This window comes from Neovison vison, chromosome 1 (assembly GCF_020171115.1).
Source record: "Neovison vison isolate M4711 chromosome 1, ASM_NN_V1, whole genome shotgun sequence".
NCBI lineage: Eukaryota > Metazoa > Chordata > Mammalia > Carnivora > Mustelidae > Neogale > Neogale vison.
The window spans coordinates 174100658-174120784 of record NC_058091.1 but is presented as its reverse complement, the minus strand read 5'-3'; the positions used below and the strand labels follow the sequence as shown (position 1 = coordinate 174120784).

At 46.5% G+C, this 20127-nt stretch overlaps 1 protein-coding gene across 1 annotated transcript in view; it reads right to left on the bottom strand.

Moving 5' to 3' along the window:
* Positions 1-11992, bottom strand: part of TNFAIP8 (TNF alpha induced protein 8) — a 114108-nt gene extending 102116 nt beyond the window's left edge. The window contains exon 1 of the mRNA XM_044263436.1: positions 11846-11992. Coding sequence (XP_044119371.1) covers position 11846 — 1 coding nt within the window. The 5' untranslated portion in view covers positions 11847-11992. The remainder of the gene's footprint in view (positions 1-11845) is intronic.
* Positions 11993-20127: the final 8135 nt, after the last annotated feature.

Genomic DNA, 20127 nt, shown 5'->3' with positions numbered 1-20127 from the left:
GTCAGGTTGGCATTTGCTTTTGGAGGGACAAAGGAGAATATGACTGGGGCTGGGTATGTGAAGGCACTTTGTGGAGTAGCTGGCCAAATGCTGTTTCTTGCCTGGAGGGATGGTTATATGAGTGTTTGTCTTACAGTAAGTCACTAAAGTGTATATTTGCTTTGTGTGGGTTTTGGTATTTGTATTTCATTTTATAATAAAAAAAGGTTTATTTAAAAAAAAAAAGCATTAAGAAAATCTAGGTGTGTTAACAGAGAAAGAGCTAACTGCTGGAGGAGATTACAAGTATAGAGAGGAAAGGGTCCCAGCAGCAGATCAGCCGGGAGCAGGTGTCTGATGAGGCTTTCTGTTTCAATGAACTTGTGTTTAAGGTAAAAGACTGTATCTATAATGTTCTGATTAAAATTCACCTTATAACACTTCCAAGAATTTCCTAAAGCTTACAGCAAATGGTGTGCTCCAAAATATTCCAAAGGCAATCTCAGGGCAAAAATGTCCTCTCGCGTACCTACCGGAACTGCCAAAAGCTGTTAGATACTGGGTTCTTAAAGACGTGAGAGTCTTTGCTTGATTCAAAGTCCTAGCATTCAGCCTACTTGCTTTGAGTTCCCAGAATTAGCCAAGGAAGGGACACCATTTACTCTCTTCCTTACTCGACCCTCCCCACCCCCCATGCAAGCTATTAGCAACAGGAGATTAAGAGAGCAAATGAACAGAACTTTTCCCCTAAACTTTAGCAATCCTCAAGTCTAACCGAACTGTCATACCCAGGGTGCTGTTACAGCTTTAGCAATGTGAGTTCAGGAACAAAGTGAAGAAATGCAGGCTCCTGGGGTCAGCCCCCATTCTGAGCTGTGGGGACAGCGTGTTGGAGCAGTGGGTCTGGGAGCAGAAGGCAAGCTTCCTGGCATCAAAGCCATGGGATAAGACATACAACTAGCCCACCATCTGTGTGGCCGACCCCAAACACCCAGGTCTTCCCTGGGGCGGGGGGCAGTCTCCACACGGTGACTGTCAGGAAGCTGTCCCCACTCTTAGACAACATGCCTCACACAGGCTCTATAAACTGGAGGGCACATTTGCCACCACTCAGATGGGCACTGGGCGGCACAAGCCAATGATGAAAGATACACTTCTCTAGGATATGTCTGAAAACTGTCCACCTTTTTTCCTTTACAAAACAGGACATCAGAGTTATCCTTTCAACTTGAGAAGCTCAGTTCCATGGGTTTTGAATGTCTATCTTCCTAACTTTGAAAGGTGAATCATATCTGAAATAATCCTAGGACTTATGTCCATGAAGCAGCCAGTGGCTGGCTGGCTAGTGTTTGGCCTAAGACAAACAGCCTTGGAGAATCCACAGGCAATGAGGGAGTTTGTAGCAGGTTTATGGAGGGGTAATGTGCTGTAGCTGCTCAGAGCATACATAAGTGGGACAAGTGATCTTCTACAGTACGAATCCCAGTGTGGCCAGGCACCTTCCAACTCCCAATGGTGGGCTTACTTCACCTCCCCAAACCTCAGTTCCTCATCTGTAAACACGGATTAACACTCATCCCCTTCTCCTGATCCGCTCTAAGTACTCCATAAATGCGTGTCATTATTGCCATTATGGTCGTGAACGTTTCCAGAAACGTGAAGAATTCTCTATTTGGTGGACACCTTCAAGGTCTGAATGTACGATGCTGTCTCTAAAGTAAGTAGTGCTATTTTTCTAAATCCATGACTCTTCCCATTAAAAAGTCACTACTAGGAGTAATGAAGCCTATGTGGTTTTCAACATCTCCTCCATCTTCTGTTTTTCTCCCCACTCCTCATCATGGGTGTTTAGCTTTAATTCCAGTAAAACCTGGTTTTATCATTCTCAGGAATAGTGAGGGCCTTAGCTACACAGCTTCTAGAATGTGGGAGTCTGGGGCCAGGGAGGGTACTGTCTGCCCACTTGTCATGCCCTCTCCCTTCTTCCTATTGGCACGGCCAACCTCCCACAGTGGCATTTTCCCCTAATGACTGCCACTTACTTTCACAGTTTCCCTTGTAGCCCCACTTCACTCACTTCTGCCTCACAAAGCCTGAGGAGACTTCAGGAAAGATTCTACCCCTGGACAGAAAGACATGGACACTGCAGGAGAATAGATTCATCATTGCCCTCCACCCTCCATACACACACACACACACACACACACACAACACACACACACTTTGTGCCTTTAGATGGGGTTGGGAACAATGTGCAATACCCGGTGCTGAGGACACCCTTTTCTGCCCATGAGGCAGCAAGTCTGTTGAAGGAAAGGTAACATGCTAACAATGGGAGAGTGGAAGGATGGGGAGAATTTGGTCCCTGGTGATAACTGTTTTAGCCACTGGTTCAACCTTGGATTGGACCAACCACAGACTGCCCCTCACTCAAGATAATTTAATGACTTTACTGTTCAAACCTGTTTGTTGAGTGTTCTCTTACCTGCCACCTACAGTATCCTGATTGTTATGGCCTGCATTGTGCCCCCCTCCCAAATTCGAATGTTGAAGCCTGAGCATCCAGTACCTCAAAACAGAACTGCATTTGGAGATAGGATCTTTAAAGACATGATTCACCTAAAATGAGGCCGTTAGGGAAAGCCCTAAGACAAAATGACTAGTGTCCTTATAAGAAGAAAATTGGACACACAGACACGAAGGGCACACACACAGAAGAAATTGAGAGCATTTGTTCCCTGCAGGTCTGAGCCACAGGAAATAATAAAAGAAGTTCTTCAGGCTGAGAGACAAGAAAATACCCAGATGGAAATGGGTCTAATCTAAAGAATCAAGACCCCAAATATTGTGAATAAGTAGATAAGCAGAAAAAAAACCCTTTTCTCATGTTTTAATTTTTTCAAAATAGTTATTTAAGGACTAATGGATAAGGAAGATGTGGTCCATATACACTATGGAGTATTATGCCTCCATCAGAAAGGATGACTACCCAACTTCTGTATCAACATGATGGGACTGGAAAAGATTATGCTGAGTGAAATAAGTCAAGCAGAGAGAGTCAGTTATCATATGGTTTCACTTATTTGTGGAGCATAACAAATATCATGGAGGACAAGGGGTGTTAGAGAGGAGAAGGGAGTTGGGGTAAATTGGAAGGGGAGGTGAATCATGAAAGACTATGGACTCTGAAAAACAACCTGAGGGGTTTGAAGTGGCGGGGGGGGGTGGGAGGTTGGGGTACCAGGTGGTGGGTATTATAGAGGGCACGAATTGCATGGAACACTGGGTGGGGTGCAAAAACAATGAATTCTGTTACGCTGAAAAGAAATTTAAAAAAATAGTTGTTTAAAGTGCAAAATAGTAACTGTGAATTCAGAGCACTCTACATAGTAGATGTAAACTGTACGATGCTAACAGAAAGACTACCATTTGTAATACCCTTTCATTGTTAGAGAGAGAATTCTGCCCCCTAAAATATTCATATTTGGAAGCCCCAACCTCCAATATGACCTTATTCAGAGATAGGCCCTTTAGAGAGATAATTATGGTGAAATGAGATCACAAGGGTAGGACCCTAATCTGACAGGGCCTGTGTCCTTATATAAAGAGAGGGAAACACTAGGGATGCCCTCACAGAGAAAAGACCAGGGGAGGAAATTATGGAAGGTAGCCCTTTGCAAGCCACAGAGAGAAGCCTCAAGGGAAACCAAACTTGTTGACACCTTGAGCCTGGCCTTCCAGCCTCCAGAGCTGGGAGAAATATAGATCTGCTGTCAAAGCCGTCCAGTATGAGCTTCACCAATATGCTGATATACCACACTACTTATTATCAGGACTGTATAAACCGTAAGGGCAACCATAAAAGGCAACAGAACTTACAACAGATGGATGGAAGGTAAATTTGGGGTAGATGTGCCTGGAGGGAGCTCAGAGTCAGGTATGCCCCTGCCATCCATCTCCACAAGCCACTTTCCAAACTCTTACAATTGACCCCTTTCCCAAAATATGAGGCTCGAAGCACCCCCGTCCCCCTCAGCGTACTGCAGGATGGCTGCCTAGAGAGCAGAGCTCAAGCATGACTCAGAGGAGTCCCTTTATATCCTTGTTGATCCCTGGTAGAATATTTAAATCTCAAGGAAAGACAGAGCCTCCTACTAAAATGGCTATTATGTATCATCAGAGGCAGACTTCTAATATACCCCATGGCTTTTACCAGAGTGATAAAGAGAGAAGTGACCAGAATTTAGAAAAAGGGAAGAAAGTCTCAAGCACTGGCCCAACTCAAAATGCAAAAAAAAAAAAAAGCAAAAAGAAAAAGAATTTGAAAAAAGAAGAGGGAGGAGGAGGAGGAAGTGGAGAAAGTTACAGCAAGGTGGCTTCAAGGAAAGAAACTGTGTTCTCCATCTTGCCATTGCCCACCAATCTGAAATGAGAGAAGCACCCCAAGAAGAGGACAGCCCCAGAGGGGTCGGGGCCTCAGGACAGGGAGGGGACCTAGGGCAGCCCTCACTCAGTGATACTCAGTGACCAAGTCTTGGGCCTTGTGCTCCTCCCATTGTCTGCCACTCTTGAGAAAGGGGCGCCCATCCCATACGAAGCCACAGGAGATGGCCTCCAGGCGGCCAGCACCAGCCAATGACATCAGCAGAGCTGGTGATTGGTAATCTAGATTTTTAACTAACGAACCCTGAGCTGATTTCCTGGGGTCCCTGCTTCACGGCTCTCAATTCCTGGACCTACTTGTGGGACACCACGCTGGGTGTTGACCAACCTCACCGTTGGTCAACATTCCTCCACCCAGTGAGGACCTACTAGAAAAATCACTTTGTTGTTTCTTAGGATGGGTGAACAGGTGTTCATTTTGAGTGAGTTCATTTTAATCTTCTTTAAACTTTTAAAACCACTCTGAACTTTCAAGAAATCTGCTCTTTCCACTGCCAAAACCACCTTGGGCCCCCACAAAAACAAACAAAAAACAACCCTACAGATCATCTGTTGCCTGAATAGTCTTCTTATAGAACAAGACATTAAAACTGGTCTCCCAGGCTAGGGTTTTAGAATTTGCTAGGCAGTAGTCAAGGTTTGAGGGGAAGGGTTCAGAAATACAGAGTCCCAGGCCCAGCTCTGGTAGTGGAGACCAGAAACCTGCATCTTTGGTATCAAGGGTCCCAGGGGATACTGACTTGCTGTTAGGTGGGGAGTTCTGGCCCCTGATGGGCCCTGCACTACAGCAGCACACTGGAAAAGTTCACGGCTTCATTTGGTCTATTAACTTTGTGGCTGCCCAGATACTCATACATTCAAACCATCCCACTTGGGGCACAAAGGCCAGGGACCCCCCAGAGCCCCTGTCTCCTCAGAAGGCTCCCCATTGATACACAGTGTCTGACCCTGGCAAGTCACAGCAGCCTGAGCTTTCCAGGTCAGAGAAGCCAAGGAGCAAAATAGCGTGGTGAGTGCCACACAGAGGGGAGGTCTGAGCCCGCTCACCTGTCTCAGGTACACTCTGTGAGGTCCTGGGAGCCTATCCTGTCACCTAGGCAACAAGGGATTCCAGCACTGAAATTAGGAATGCTCTGTCCTTGGGGAGTGATAACATAGATTCAAACACCAGCTTTTCCCAGAAAACTACCTCATCTTTTTAAAGAGAGAAGAGGGGCGCCTGGGTGGCTCAGTCAGTTAAGCGTCTGCCTTTGGCTCAAGTCATAACCCTGAGCCTGGGATTGAGCCCCTCATCAGCCCCTCATCAGACTCTCTGCTCAGCAGGGACTCAGCCTCCCCCCACCAACCATGCTCTCTCTCTCTCTCAAATAAATAAATAAAATCTTTAAAAAAAAAAAGAAGAAGAAGAGGAAGAAAGAAACACAAAGGAGTTATTCTGATTGCTGACTGGTGGAATCAGTCCGAGACTTACTCCTTAAAGGTTTGGATCATCAAAGATGGTTCTGAACTCCTCAATCTGTTGCCAACGTGGTGTCTGCCGATTTTCTCAGAAGACTGACATCTCTGCAGAATTCCTTAGTCACGTGTGTGTGTGTGTGTGTGTGAGAGAGAGAGAGAGAGAGAGAGAGCACCCGCGCCTGGACATAGTCAGCTCAAGCTCTTGAACTAGGGAAGGATGAAGACAGTTGGGTCTTCACAAACACACACTACAACCTCTGCCTCCTTCATTTTGGTATTTTGGTTGACAGTGATACTGTAAAAAACTTTTTAGTGCTCAGGAGTGGAGAAGGTTGGCTCATTTCAAATATACACGAGGGTATTTCATGCCCTAGAGAGAGAGAGAGAGATGTGTGCCCAGCAGACCCTGACCCAGTGGACAACCAAGACGAGGCATTCCCACCCTTTGGAAATCTCACAGCTTCCCCCCAAAGGCCAGGTCCCCTTGTGACACTGAGGACAGCTGAGACATACCTGCCTGTCTGTCTTGGATAATTGGGTTTCATCCAATACTTGATTTAAACAAGGGCCCCAAGAGGCCAACCCACTGCTCACATCTTAACTGCAACAGGTTTTTCTTAAAAAGCTTTCCTCTTGGGGCACCTTTGTGGCTCTCTCAGTTGAGCATCCGACTCTTTATTTCAGCTCAGGTTATGATGTCAGTGTTGTGAGATCAAGCCCCTCTGCCCCCCAACCCAGGTTGCATGCGTGGAGCCCGCAGAAGATTCTCTCCCTCCCTCTTCCTCTGCCTCTTGCCCCTGTAATCTTTCTCTCTAGGAAGGAAGGAAGGAAGGGAGGGAGGTGAGGAAAGGAAGGAGGGAGGGAAGGAAGGAAGAAAGAAAAGCTTCCCTCATGCACAGGGAGGCTCCCAGGATGCTGGTTTGCCTCATGCTTAGATACATAAAACCCAGATACCCTGTTCTGGCTCATTTCTCTTTAGAAGCAGCAGCAGCAGCAAGATTTCCCTCCATTATCACATGACCCTGCAGCTGGGAATCATTGAAATTGGGCTATATTCACCCCCTTCTCTGGGCTCCTCTGGCATCATGGAAAAAAGAAAGTTCATGCTAAAAACACATGTGGTACAAGTTATGGCTCTTCCTCTCCCCTCCACTCTGACCCAGTACAAACACCATCCTCTCAAAGTGAGCCCAACCTGGCCAATCCGGAGAAGCCCATCCTTTGCCGGGCGCCTTCCACACATGGACACCAGGAGAGGGACGTTCTGCTTTAATCCACATCACAAAACCCAGGACGTAACTACTATCCCCAGTTTTGAGGTAGAGAAACAGGCTCAGAGAGCTTGAGTGGACTGTCCAAAGTCACACAGCCGGGGTGGCTGGGACCGGAAGAGGCGAATCCTGCAGAGTCATGTGAACCAACCACATCGTGACTAACCTAGAAGTCATCCTTATTCCCAGTGTTTATGGAAACTGCAAGTGGAATTTTGGATTTAATTCCATTCTCTATTATTAAAGAAACAAACCTCAGATTTGTTTATAAGTCAGCATGGGGTGCTTAAGCAGAGGCCCATTCCTGTGATCCCTCATCCATTTTTTTTTTCTTTTTTTGTGAGGCAGATCACTGTATGCCTGCCCCCACCCCTCTTTACCTCAAGAGAAACATCCCTGAGTTGTTTATCAACTCTCTCGTTCTAGATAACAAAGCAGACCCTAGAAAAACAAACTTGTAGCTGCCCACCCAGCTTTGCCGCTGGTTGCGAACCTCCACTACCTGGGTCCTGAACCATGAATCCTTGCCTCTAGAGAAAATGCAACAACTCTCTAAAAGGAGGGAAACAAAGTGAAGATCCAGGGAAACAAAGTTCTCTGGAATCAGGCTGATGGCAGTTATAGCCCAGACCATTTGAAAGGGCCATCAGAAGAAAAGTGCTTATTTCCATTTCTTATCTTTTGAAATAAAAGTATTTTGAAAATGGTTCTTCTATCCTAGGGAAGTGCCTTTACTTCCCTTGGTGAAACTGAAGAAACTGAAGAATTCTAAACCTACTTTTGCCACTGTCAACCTACCTGCTGGGGCCCGTTCTTACCGACATTTTCCCTGAAAGTTGCCAGCCCTCCTGTGAATAGGAGAGGGCTGTGCACACAGCAAGAGCTCTATCAGTGTCCGTTGTGTGAGCCACCGGTAACAAACCCCCACACCCCCGCAAGCTGAAAGAGGGGATACACCCCCAGATTTGTATAACAACAGAAGTTAAGGTCTTAAACCCATAGGACAGATGGTTTCTCACGTTCCTGAATGCCTCTTGTTTCTAGAATTATCTACCCTCCACCTGTAGCTCATTTCCTCTTCTTACTCCAAAAATGTCGAATGCAAACCGGTGTCCACTGGATACTATTTTATCTCATTTATGTTTTGCAACAAGGTTCACTGAATTTTTTTTTTTTTTTACCCTCAAAGAAGCACCCACTTTTAGCTGTTGGTAAGCACCACTCATGGAGAAGAGTCTAGAAACTTCAGTCAATTCAGACTCCAGGGCCAGAGTCATCAAAACCAGGGACAGGAGAGCTGAAAGGAAACTGTTACCCCAGGGAAACATAAAGACTGGGGTTTTAAAAGCTCCTTTTTAATGTTTGTTGAGTTCTTACTGTGTGTATTTGGTATTAGATGCAGGATGTGGGCAGCGTGAGGAGGGGCGAGGCGAAAAAAGTTGATCTAGCCCCACACACAGTGCCTTCCGTCAACTGTCTCAGACCTGAGCTGACTGAGAATGCCAAACAGGGGGTCAAGGGTCCACTCTCTCTCTTTTTTTTTTTTTTAACCTAGGTTGGCCCCTATGCACGGGCCCAGGGCCCAAGTCAGTGGTGCTGGGACTGGGGTTGCACTAATGCTGGCTTTTGTCTCTGTGAGAAAATAGGTGGCCCTCACTTGTTCTCACTGATCCTCCCCTGCCTCCCAAAGGTTCCCCCACGTTCCATCCCTTCAATGTGAGCAAACCTGGAAGGGGTGGGGAACAGATTCTTCTGAGAGGTGTGTCAGCAAAGCTTAACTCTTGACAGACCACACATGAAATCTTCAAGAAGCAAATGTCTTCATTCCAAAAGGCGGTCCCAAGCAGAAGAGGAATAAGTGGACCCATGAACTTCGAGATCTCCCTAGTGCCCAAAAGCAAAGAGCAACTATCTGAAATTCCCACAACCAGAAACCGTCTAGAAATTGACCCCTCCTCCCATATGGCATTTCCTAACGAGTGCTGTTTGGATGCAATCATTTCTCTCCACACACCCTTTCCTCCAGTTTCAACAGAACGAAGAACTGCAGAGAATAGGCCTCAGAAAACACTCTTCGGGGTGGGGGGGGCATGCTCACCCTAAAGCTTCTTGGCCATTCTGTCAGGATCCCTGAAGGGTCTGCACTCACAAGACCATGCTACCAAGATGAACATTGTAACTGGCAACAGAGTCAGAAATGGAAAACTAAGGGACAATGAAGATGAGATTTTCCAGCTCAAGCTACCCCATATCATTGAATTTAAGCAAAGGACACCAAACAGCAAAAGAGATTAAAATCTCCCTGAAAGAACAACATTTCAGGGTCCACTCGTCAGAACAACTATGCTTTTGGGGGCCGCTTCTCAGATGCAATGATTTCCCAATGACTCTTAAATTATCCGATAATCTAGATGAATATAGTAGCTTATAAGGCCTACATCTGTTCATGCAAAAATGGTGAGTACGAAACAGTCAACATCTAAAGCATTCGCATTTTGCAGGGAGGTAGGTGGTATCCACTTCCAGAAACTATTTACTCAAATAACAGGTAGAAACTCAAAAGGTGGGCCAGGGGTTGGGGAGGCAAGTACTGTGTACCAAGGGGAACGGCCATCCAAAAAACCCTACAAAAAAGCTAATTGTGTTGCCAGCTAGAAAATTAGCAATAACTTGCTGACTTAACTCCCCATGTCAGATCTAATTAGAAGGTGGCAATAAATGTTTCCAGGTGTTTAATTAAGTGTGATAATTATTTCTTTCCTTTAAGAGAGATGGAGTCATATGTTTACATTTCACAGCATAATGTTTCTTTAGTTAAAACACCGTGGAAACACTTTTGTGTAACACAGGATTGAAACCAGGATAAAAATATCTGCTGTGATAAGCAGCACTTAAAGTGATTTATCAGCACTTGCTCTCGCATGCCAACGTACAATGGCAACGTAAAGGCTGCTCTGTTCTGGTGATTTCCTTTAGCCACACAGCTTTCTGCCGCCCACCCACCACCACCCGTTCACCTCAATGAAAGATTTCTATTCGACATGTCATTTAATTACCAGCATGTCTTAAATGAATTGTCAAGGAAGTGGGGACATTTTATGGGGATCTCTCCTTTCACAGTAAGAACACAGCAAGAATACAATGAGATACAGAAGAATTCAGAGAATTCAGAGATACAGAAGAATTCAGAAGGGAGAAGGGGGGAAGGTTATGGACATTGGGGAAGGTATGTGCTTTTGGGTAAATTGGAAGGGGAGATGAACCATGAGAGACTATGGACTCTGAAAAACAGTCTGAGGGGTTTGAAGTGGCGGGGGGGTGGGAGGTTGGGGTACCAGGTGGTGGGTATTATAGAGGGCACAGCTTGCATGGAGCACTGGGTGTGGTGAAAAAATAATGAATACTGTTTTTCTGAAAATAAATAAATTGGAAAAAAAAAAAAGAGAAAAGAAAAAAAAAACAAAACAGAAGAATTCAGAAGAATTCAGCAACCAGGGAATCATTTTAGGGATGGATTCAAGTACAGTGTCGCTATCAATTAACCTTTTTTAAATTATTTTTTAAAGATTTTATTTATTTATTTATTTGACAGGCAGAGCTCACAAGTAGGCAGAGAGGCAGGCAGAGAGAGAGAGAGAGAGAGAGGAGGAAGCAGGCTCCCTGCTGAGCAGACAGCCCAATACGGGGCTCGATTCCAGGACCCTGGGATCATGACCTGAGCGGAAGGTAGAGGCTTAACCCACTGAGCCACCCAGGCGCCCCTAACCTTTTTTTAAATGCAGAAATGTCCTCTACCTTGAGATAATATTGACCCCCTGCCCCCCCCATGAAAGAATTTACACAGGGATGCAAGTAACTCAGGGATTTTGTTGTTCCAGGGCTGGACTCTCAACTCTTGTCCCCTTCCTTCCACCATCCCGCAGGTCCTGCTCTTTCTAACTACTGCTGTTTTAGGAAATCAGTTGGCGCTAGCATTACCGTGTCACTGAATGAATGCACACCCTTTTAGGTGTCGAAGTTCGGTTGGTTAGCCGGAGGGGAGTCCTGAACATGCCTATCAGCCTCCCTGGGTCCCAAAGGGCTCATCAGGTGTCCCTCCATCAGGTGCTTAAGGCTCGAGTGTCACCCGAGCGCGAGCAAGGACACACACACACACACAACTTTCTTCTGCAAAGGCAGCCTCCACCGAACGACGGAGGTAAAAAACTCCAGTGCGTCCGTTTTACCGCGCTGGGTTGGATTACAATCTCCGGCCAGCACCTCGGTCTGCAACCTGGGGCACTGTGGTAACCCGGGCAGTCTCCTCTGCACAGCACGAGCTGTTAGCAGGCGGCGGGACACACAGCGGGCGCCGCGTCTACACAAGGAAGGACCGGGTCGCGCGTGGGGCTCAGAGGAGGAGGTGGAAGTGAAGGAAAGGCTCGACCCGAGTCTGTGGTAGGGGCTGCTAGCCGGAGGTCTCAGACAGGCGCCGCGGCGCAGAAACTGGGTAAAACTTCGGGGAGTTTCCGGGGCTGTGCGCGCCTGCACACACACTCTGACACACACGCGCTCACATGCACCCACTCACACCCACTCACTCCCGAAAGTCTGAGGGAGCGGAAGGCTCGCCCCTAGGAGCAGCCGGCAGCCCAGCGGCCGGGGAAGCCCCGAGAGGGAGTATGTGTGAGACCCACGCGCCGGGAGGCACTTACTCTGAAGAGAGGGCGCGGCGGCGCCGGGACACAGAGGCGAACCTGGTGATCTGACGGTGCGGAGTTCCCTAGCGGCTCGAACGCTCGCGGGCTTCAGCCGACGGATCAGCAGCGCGGGCCAGAGGCGGTGAGAGAAAAGGAGCCACGGGCCAGGGGCGGAGCGGACTAGGCAGAGGGAGGAACAGAGCGGTCGGGGCGGGGCGGGAGACTGGGCGCCAGGGGCGGGGCTACGGGAGGCTCGAGGACGCTGGGGTGGGGCCAGGAGGACGAACGAACGGGCCGGGGGCGGGGCCACGAGGGGCTAGGAGTCCAGAGGAGGAAGTGAGAGGAGGAGCTAGGAGGGTGGGGCCGAACGGGCGGCGGAGGAGGGGGCCAGGGGCGGGGATAAGGCGGGCCCGACGGTCGGGAGCGGAGCTGAGAGGAGGAGCCAGGAAGCTGGGGGCGGGGAGGACTGGGGAGGAGGGGCCGAGTCGGGGATGTGGGAGGAGCTAGATTGTCGGGGGCGGGCCATGAGGAGCAAGACGGTCGGGGGCGGAGCTGAGAGGAGGAGCTAGGAGTCCTGGGGCAAAGCGGGTTGAAGAGCTGAGAGGCGTAGAAGACGCGGGAGAGGAGAGGGGCAGGGCTAGCGGAAGGACCTAGGAGGTCAGAGGCGGGAAGGAGAGCCAGGTATCCTGTACTGGGCGAACCCAGCCTGACACCGGGGTGGCATGGCAGGTGCCCCGAAGAAGGCAGGGGAGGGCCGGGCTGCGGCGTGGGAGCTCGATCCGGACTGGAAGGAGGGACGTCTGGACGCGAGGGGTCAGGACTGGCTTGAGGGACACGTTCGGGCCTCGGTGTCTTCAGTCGCAAAAATGAGATACCAGCCTCATAGTGTGTTGAGACGGTTAAATGAGCTCATACATGTTTACTCTGCCTGGCACGAAACAGGCATGCATGACTGTTACCAACTGTTGCCATTATTATTGACTAGAACGATCCACATAAGCCCCTAAATCCCACTTTTTCTTTCTTTCTTTCTTTCTTTTTTTTTTTTCTTTTTCAGCTTCTACTGGCCTCAAGTCTACCTCGCGATGTCTGACGCATTCATGATTCCTGGTTGCCCTTCACGGAGATTGCAGGGCTTCCTTTCTCAGGTAAAGACTTCAGTGGCTCCTGGGAAGCCCGTCTGGTCTCAGTCACTTCTGAGGCTTTCACTGTGACTGCTCCTGCCTGTGGGGTCGAAGGCTAGCTCTCTCCTGGGATGAGGCAGAATCTGCCTTCCTTCTGCGGAGGAGCCCCGACCCGGGGTAGAGGTTCATGAAGGTGCTGACCTTCGTGGGAGCACAATGAATCCACAAACATCCATTAAACACCTACTATATGGTGGCTCTGTGCAGGGGGCTGTTAATAATAATATTAGCAAAACTTACTATGGGCAGGTCACCATCCTAATCCTCACAATAGCCTATAATATTGCTCTTATAGTTACCTTAATTTTTTTTTAAAAGATTTTATTTATTTATTTGACAGACAGAGATCACAAGTAGGCAAAGAGGCAGGCAGAGAGAGACAAGGAAGCAGACTCCCTGCTGAGCAGAGAGCCTGTTGCGGGACTGGATCCCAAGACCCTGGGATCATGACCTGAGCCAAAGGCAGAGGCTTTAACCCATTGAGCCACCCAGGCGCCCCTAGTTACCTTAATTTTACAAAGGAAAATGGAGGCATAGTCAAATAAAATATCCTGCCCAAAGTTACGCATTTAGGGAGTGGCCCAGTATGGCTGGGAGACAGGTAATTAAACACTTTGTAGGTGAAGTAGACCAGAAAATCACAACACATTTGTGTTCAATGGCCCAAATAAGAATATGCACAAGGTTCATAGGTGTTTAGAAAAGAACACCGTCCTGTGGTTATACTATAGGAGGGGGGTGTCAGCAAGACCATCCTGAAAGAGGTGATGTCTGAGTTGGGTTTGGAATTAGGAATAGGAGTTTCAGGAGCATCTACAGGTGGAGAAATGGGCACAATCAACATTTTTCAAGCATTCAGGAGGGTTGAGAAAAAGTAGAGCCTAAGTTGGAATGAAGCTAAAATAACAAAAGAGGACCCTTTTAATCCCAGCGCACGAGGGTGTGCCCCTGTGTGTGTGTGTGTGTGGGTGTGGGTGTTCTCACTATAGGAGCTGAACAGCATTAATTTGACCCTTTCTTAGTAGAAAGCCAGAAGGATTTTAATCATGGGGGACATATCAATTGTTCCAGAAAGGTCATTCTGAAAAACAGCAAAGAGAATGCCAGAGCCAGGAAACTTGCTTAGGAAGTTACTGAAATATGACAGGTTGGGATACTGTGGTAGGCAGAATACTGAATCTGGGACGGATGTCCACTCCCTAATCCCTGGAACACTTTGCAGATGTGCTTATGTGTAAAGACAATGTGATGGGGAGCTTATGCTGCATTATTTGAGTGGGTCTAATCTAATCATGTGAGTCTGTAAAGTAAAAGAGTGGGTTGGAGAGACTCAAAATATGAGAGGAACCGGACCTAGTTCAGAAGCCAAGGAATGCGTGGCCTCTAAAAGTTGGAAATGGATCTCAGCCAGCAAAAAGTGGGAATCTCAGTCCTGCGGCCACAAGGAAGTGAACTCTGCCAGTAACCCAACGAAGCAGGGGAAAGGGAATCCTCCCTTAGAGCCTACAGATGGGAACTCAGCTCTTGAGGTGACACTCTGATTTTATCCTGTTGAGATCCACACTGGAGTTCTGACCTACAGTACTGTAAAATAAGAAATTTATGTTGTCTTAAAACCTTATATTGGTGGTAATTTGTTATGACAGTAATAGGAAACTCATACAGATGCTGAAGGCCTGGAGATTGATGGGATGTGGGGGTTGAGAGAAGGAGAGTCATCTAGGTTGATTCATAGGGTTTCTGGTTTGGCAGGCTCTGTCTTTGGTGATGCCACCCATTAGAGGGAGGGACAAAGACATTTACTTTCTAAATACTTCTTGACTCTGCAGTGGTGCAACTAAATTAGGATTAACAGAGTTTGTACACTCCCATCCTTCCCCACCCCCAAATAATTAGAAATGATTCCTGCCTGAATGCCCATGGGCAGTCATATTTGTCACCACCAACTGAGAACTGTGGTAATATATCTGCTGCGTGTAAATTGGACGACTTAGGACAACGCGCCTCGCTTCTGCTGAGCTAGAAGGAGGCGACTGTCGGCATGACTGCTGTGAGAGTCAGCCAGGAGGTCATGGTGCCTCCAAACTCAGCTCCAGGAACTGTCCCCATTGCTTCACTCCTATCTCCCTTGTTCCCAGCTGCACTAAAACAGCACTGCCCAGAACCCCTTCTATCTTTTACACGGTTCTACAATCTATCTTCAACATTCCTTTTTTTTTTTTTTAAAACATATTTATTTATTTGACAGAGACAGAGAGAAATCATGAGCAGGGGGAGTCACAGAGGGAGAAGCAGACTTCCTGATAAGCAAAGCGTCCAACTTGGGGGTTCCATCCCAAGACCTTGGGATCATGACCTGAGCCAAAGGGAGGTGCTTAACGACTGAGCCACCCAGGTGCCCCTGTTTTCAACATTCTACGCCAGGACAAGTCTCTTATCCTTGGCATAATTTTTGACTCTTCCTTTGCCTCACATACACTTGCATTTCTCCCAGCTTCCTCTCCTACCCAGCCTAATGCCAACAACCAACACTTCAGCCAGTCACTGCTAGTGCCTCCTCCTATTCCTTTACCTCATCGTCCTTTCCTTGTACTCGCCTGGCAAATTTTCAACCAACCATATTTTCGATATGGACTCAAGAAGAACCTGAAAAGGTGAACCTAATTCTCTACAGACACATAATCTCTAATCGCAGCTAAGTCTGTGTGCAGCCTAGATACCCTCCTGCATCACAAGAGTATGAAGGGGGCTCAATTTTCACCTCTTTCCTTGAGACATCTTTCCCATCCCTTGCCCTTCCTGCTCTCGATATCCCTACCTGCTAATATAAAATATACAGATAAGCAGTAGTTTTCTCAACTTCCTGTTGGAGCTAGCAAAAATACCATCTACATCCACTCATCGTGGTTTCCTTTCCTCTCATCCCAGAGGATCAGAGTAAACCCTCTCACCGGTTCTTTGGGTCCCCCCAGAGCCCTTGCTTCTATCTTACATGGGCTGCATTCAGTTAAATATCCCTTCTGTTTCTCTTTTTGTAAAGATTTTATTTAGTTATTTATGAGAAAGAGAACAAGCAGGGGAAGTGGGGGAAGCCGACTTCTTGCTGAGCAGGGAGCCCCATGTGGGACTCGATATCAGGATCCCAGGACCATGTCCTGAGCCTAAGGAGCCACTTAACCCACTGAGCCAACCAGGTGTCCCTTTTGTCCTCAACCTCTCAAGTTCTATACTTTCCTTGCAAAACTTTTGGGGAGACTGAGTGGGTGGCTCAGTCGGTTAAGTGACCAACTAACTCTTGGTTTCCATTCAGGTTTCATGATCTCAGGGTCATGAGATGGAATCCCATGTCAGGTTCCCTGCTGAGTGTGAGGTCTGCTTGGGATTCTCCTTCTCCCTCAGCTCCTGCCCCACTTGCACACTCTCTAGCTTTAAAATAAATCTTTTTAAAATGCTAAGAATAAAAATATAATGCAAAGTTAAAAATTTTCCATGGACACTGCTACCTTCACTCACTACAACCCACTTTACTAGGGCCATAGAGACCTGAGAGGCCACAGGTGCTGCTCATAGGAACATGCAGACTGGCCATCATCTCAGGGCTTATTTAAGGGGGCTAGGGAAGGAAAGGGACTCTACAATCTCAGGCAACTTGCATTACTGTCTTAAAGAACTATTATTCTTCCACCATATTCACAGTATGATAATATTTAGAAGTTAGCAAAGATATTAACTTTCCCATCCTGCTCGAGCAAATAAACACTTGGATCACTTCATTTTCAAATTAGCTCTTGGGTATTTCCAATGTGGGGTCATAAAAAAAAAAGTATTAGAATCTAGGAATCTTCTAATCACTAGTCTATTAGTGAGTGGCTACGTATATTTTATAAATCCTTGCAGCTCTGTCTGGATTAATGAAGCCTCCCAGGCCAAAACTCCAAGACCCAAGACCACAACACCCTATAAATCACACAAAGTAGAGATAGCTGTATCTCTTGCTGCCTACCCAAAATATCTCTCTGCATGCCTGTTTTTGCTTCTACCCAGCTAAAGGTAGGAACTAACTTTAGACACTTTTTTTTTTTAATTTTATTTGAGATAAAGAGCAAGAATGAGAGAGAGAGAGAGAGAGAGAGAGAGAGAACGAGCTGGGGTATAGGGTAGAGGAAGAGAGAGAGAGGACTACCTGTTAAGCAGGGAGCCCAATGCGGGGCTTGATCCCAGGACCCTGATCATGACCTGAGCTGAAGGCAGATGCTTAACCAACTGAGCCACCCGGGTGCCCCTAAACGTATTTGTAAGTTTTAAAAAATCATCTGATTCTGTTTCTCCTGTACTCTCCTCTCTTTGAAGCCTCGGCTATAGTTACTGAACAGCAGGGGTTTGTTTTGTTTTGTTTTGTTTTAGTGCAAGCAAAAAAACTCCATGATACCGTGATACGTGCAATAAAAATGTATGCACACATACTCTGCGAGGAGAGTGGAAGTGGCTCTTATTCCCTGGATGAACGGGGAAGATTTCACAAAGGAACTTCCACCCAAAAAGGATGAACTGGAGTTTTCCAGCAGAGAGAAGGGCACTCCGCGGGAAGTGTGGAGAGAGAAAAGGAAGATCAGGTCTCACATTTCCCAGCAGGCTAAAAGCACTGAAGCAAGGCTGTGTCCATTAAACATAGCCAAGGGAAATGCCCGTGTAGCCTTTGTGCTTTAAACATATTTTCATGGAAGTCTGCTAATGAACGTGCCTGATTCCAAACATGGCTGTAACTTCACCACCCTCCCTACTGATTATCTGATGGCTCGCTGCTTCACCTCTTTCCGGGCCTATTTCTCTTCTCAGAGCATTATCATAACATATAATCTTGTCCTTAATGTAACCACAGAGTAAAGGGTATATACATTTTTCCAAATAAAGGTGAAGATTAGGTCAGGTAGGAGAATTGTTTAATGTCAGGCAAACCAGAAACTCAAGGATAGAATAAAAATTTGGGGATCAATGATCTTTCCTGACTTACATAGACATCCCCCACCCCGCAACTGATAGCTAGTACAGGTCCCTGGTAATTATACCTTCATCGCAGAGTATTTTTAACTTTTTTTTTTTAAAGATTTTATTTATTTATTTGACAGAGCGAGATCACAGTAGGCAGAGAGGCAGGCAGAAAGAGAGAGAGGGAAGCAGGCTCCCTGCTGAGCAGAGAGCCCAATGTGGGACTCGATCCCAGGATTTTGAGATCATGACCTAAGCCGAAGGCAGCGGCTTAACCCACTGAGCCACCCAGACGCCCTTAACTCTTTATTCAGAATTACTTACCTCCTATGATAACCGTCACTAAAACACGCCTCTTCAGAAGAAATCTTGCTAGAACTATTGCCTCCATCAAAGGGTGACTTTATCCACAATCTTAGACAATTCTGTCAACCACCCCCTCCCCGCAATGAAAATGAGTTGTTTCCATGTTTCCAGGTGTTCAACCTTTGAGCTATAGAAATTAAAGTGCTGCCCCCAGTTATTCTTCCATGGTTGCCCACTGGACTCCTTGTCTATGTGGCTTATTTTCTTCTTTTTGAGTATCTCAAATCTCACTTGAGCCTATCCCAAATACTACAAAGCTTAGTTTTGTTTTGTCTTGTCTTTGTGTAATTCTGCTTTGAAAAGATGTTTTTCTACAAATATGGTCTAAAGTCCCTGGAGTTCTCCTGCGTACTTACCCATGAAATGCTAATCCAAGTTGGCAACCCTGCACTTCTAAAACTAGGAAGGGTCCCAGCATGGCAGCCTCACCTGGTGGGCTCTTTTTTTTCCTGGAACAGCCTCTCCCTTTTCTCTCCAATTACCAATCTTCAGAGTAAAGAGTTGTTGGACTAGCTCCTTCTTTGTGTAGGTTACATGTGTATGTGCATGTGTGTGTGCGAGCACACATAGGTCTGTCTCTCTTCCTAACAATGGCCTCATAGATTTTTTTTTAAGAAGTATCCAAAATTGTAGTGATTATAAAGTGTCTTGTAATAAGAGACATGGCCATTGAGATCTCAGAAAAATTTAAGGGTGTGCCATGCAGACCCTTTTTAAGAGCTATTAGAATTTCTAAGAATCTTAATATGGTATACCACAACAGCCTTGGGGTAGCTCAAGGTTATTGAGAACCCATGTCAGAAAACATGTATGGGTGTGGCTTTTTTCTTAGTGGATTAAGTGAAGTTAATATAGGAGAAACACAGCAAGTTTGTTTTGTTTTTTTTTTTAAGATTTTATTCATTTATTTGACAGAGAGAGACCACAAGTAGGCAGAGAGGCAGGCAGAGAGAGAGGAGGAAGAGGCTCCCCGCTGAGCAGAGAGCCCGATGCGGGACTTGATCCCAGGACCCCGAGATCATGACCCAAGCTGCAGGCAGTGGCTTAACCCACTGAGCCACCCAGGTGCCCCAACACAGCAAGTTGTTTTTTTTTTTTTTTTTTTTTTTACACAGCAAGTTTTTAAAGCAATTTTACTGGACTGAACTATAAGGAATAGGGATAGCACAAAATGAAAAGAGGACTCTACACCCTGAAACAACTCTTGCCAAGAAACAGGCTGATACTCTTATCAGTTAAAAACATGGGCCACTTTTATAGAAAAAAGCTCACTCAGATTTTGAAAGAAAAAACAGCCCAAGGGTGGAGTCAAGAGTTGTGGAGAATTAATTCGAAGATTATTCAAGAAACTGGTGACTTCTCAGCTAAACTTCAGAATCTCTATGGACCAGGTACTACTGTATGACTCCCATTTGCCCTCTTAGAATGGGAGATAGTCATGTATCTCTCTCTTACAACTGTGGGTTTGGTGTGTGCAAGGCATGTAACTTGTCCCCTTAGATCATAGGTCTTTAGACTGAGAAGTACTGTACACAAGGAACCTCACCCAAGGAGCCAAATACACACTTGGACCTGATTTTGATAATGGGATCCTGGTGCTCAAGCTTCACCTGGAAGCAATTAACAGGATGAAAATACTGGAGTTCTGGGGAGTCCTGTGTATGTGGGGAGGAATGTAGATTATAAAATTATTCAACACTTATCTGGGGCTGATGTACTGTATTGCTTAAATTCTGTCACATAGGTCAGACCTACACAGGG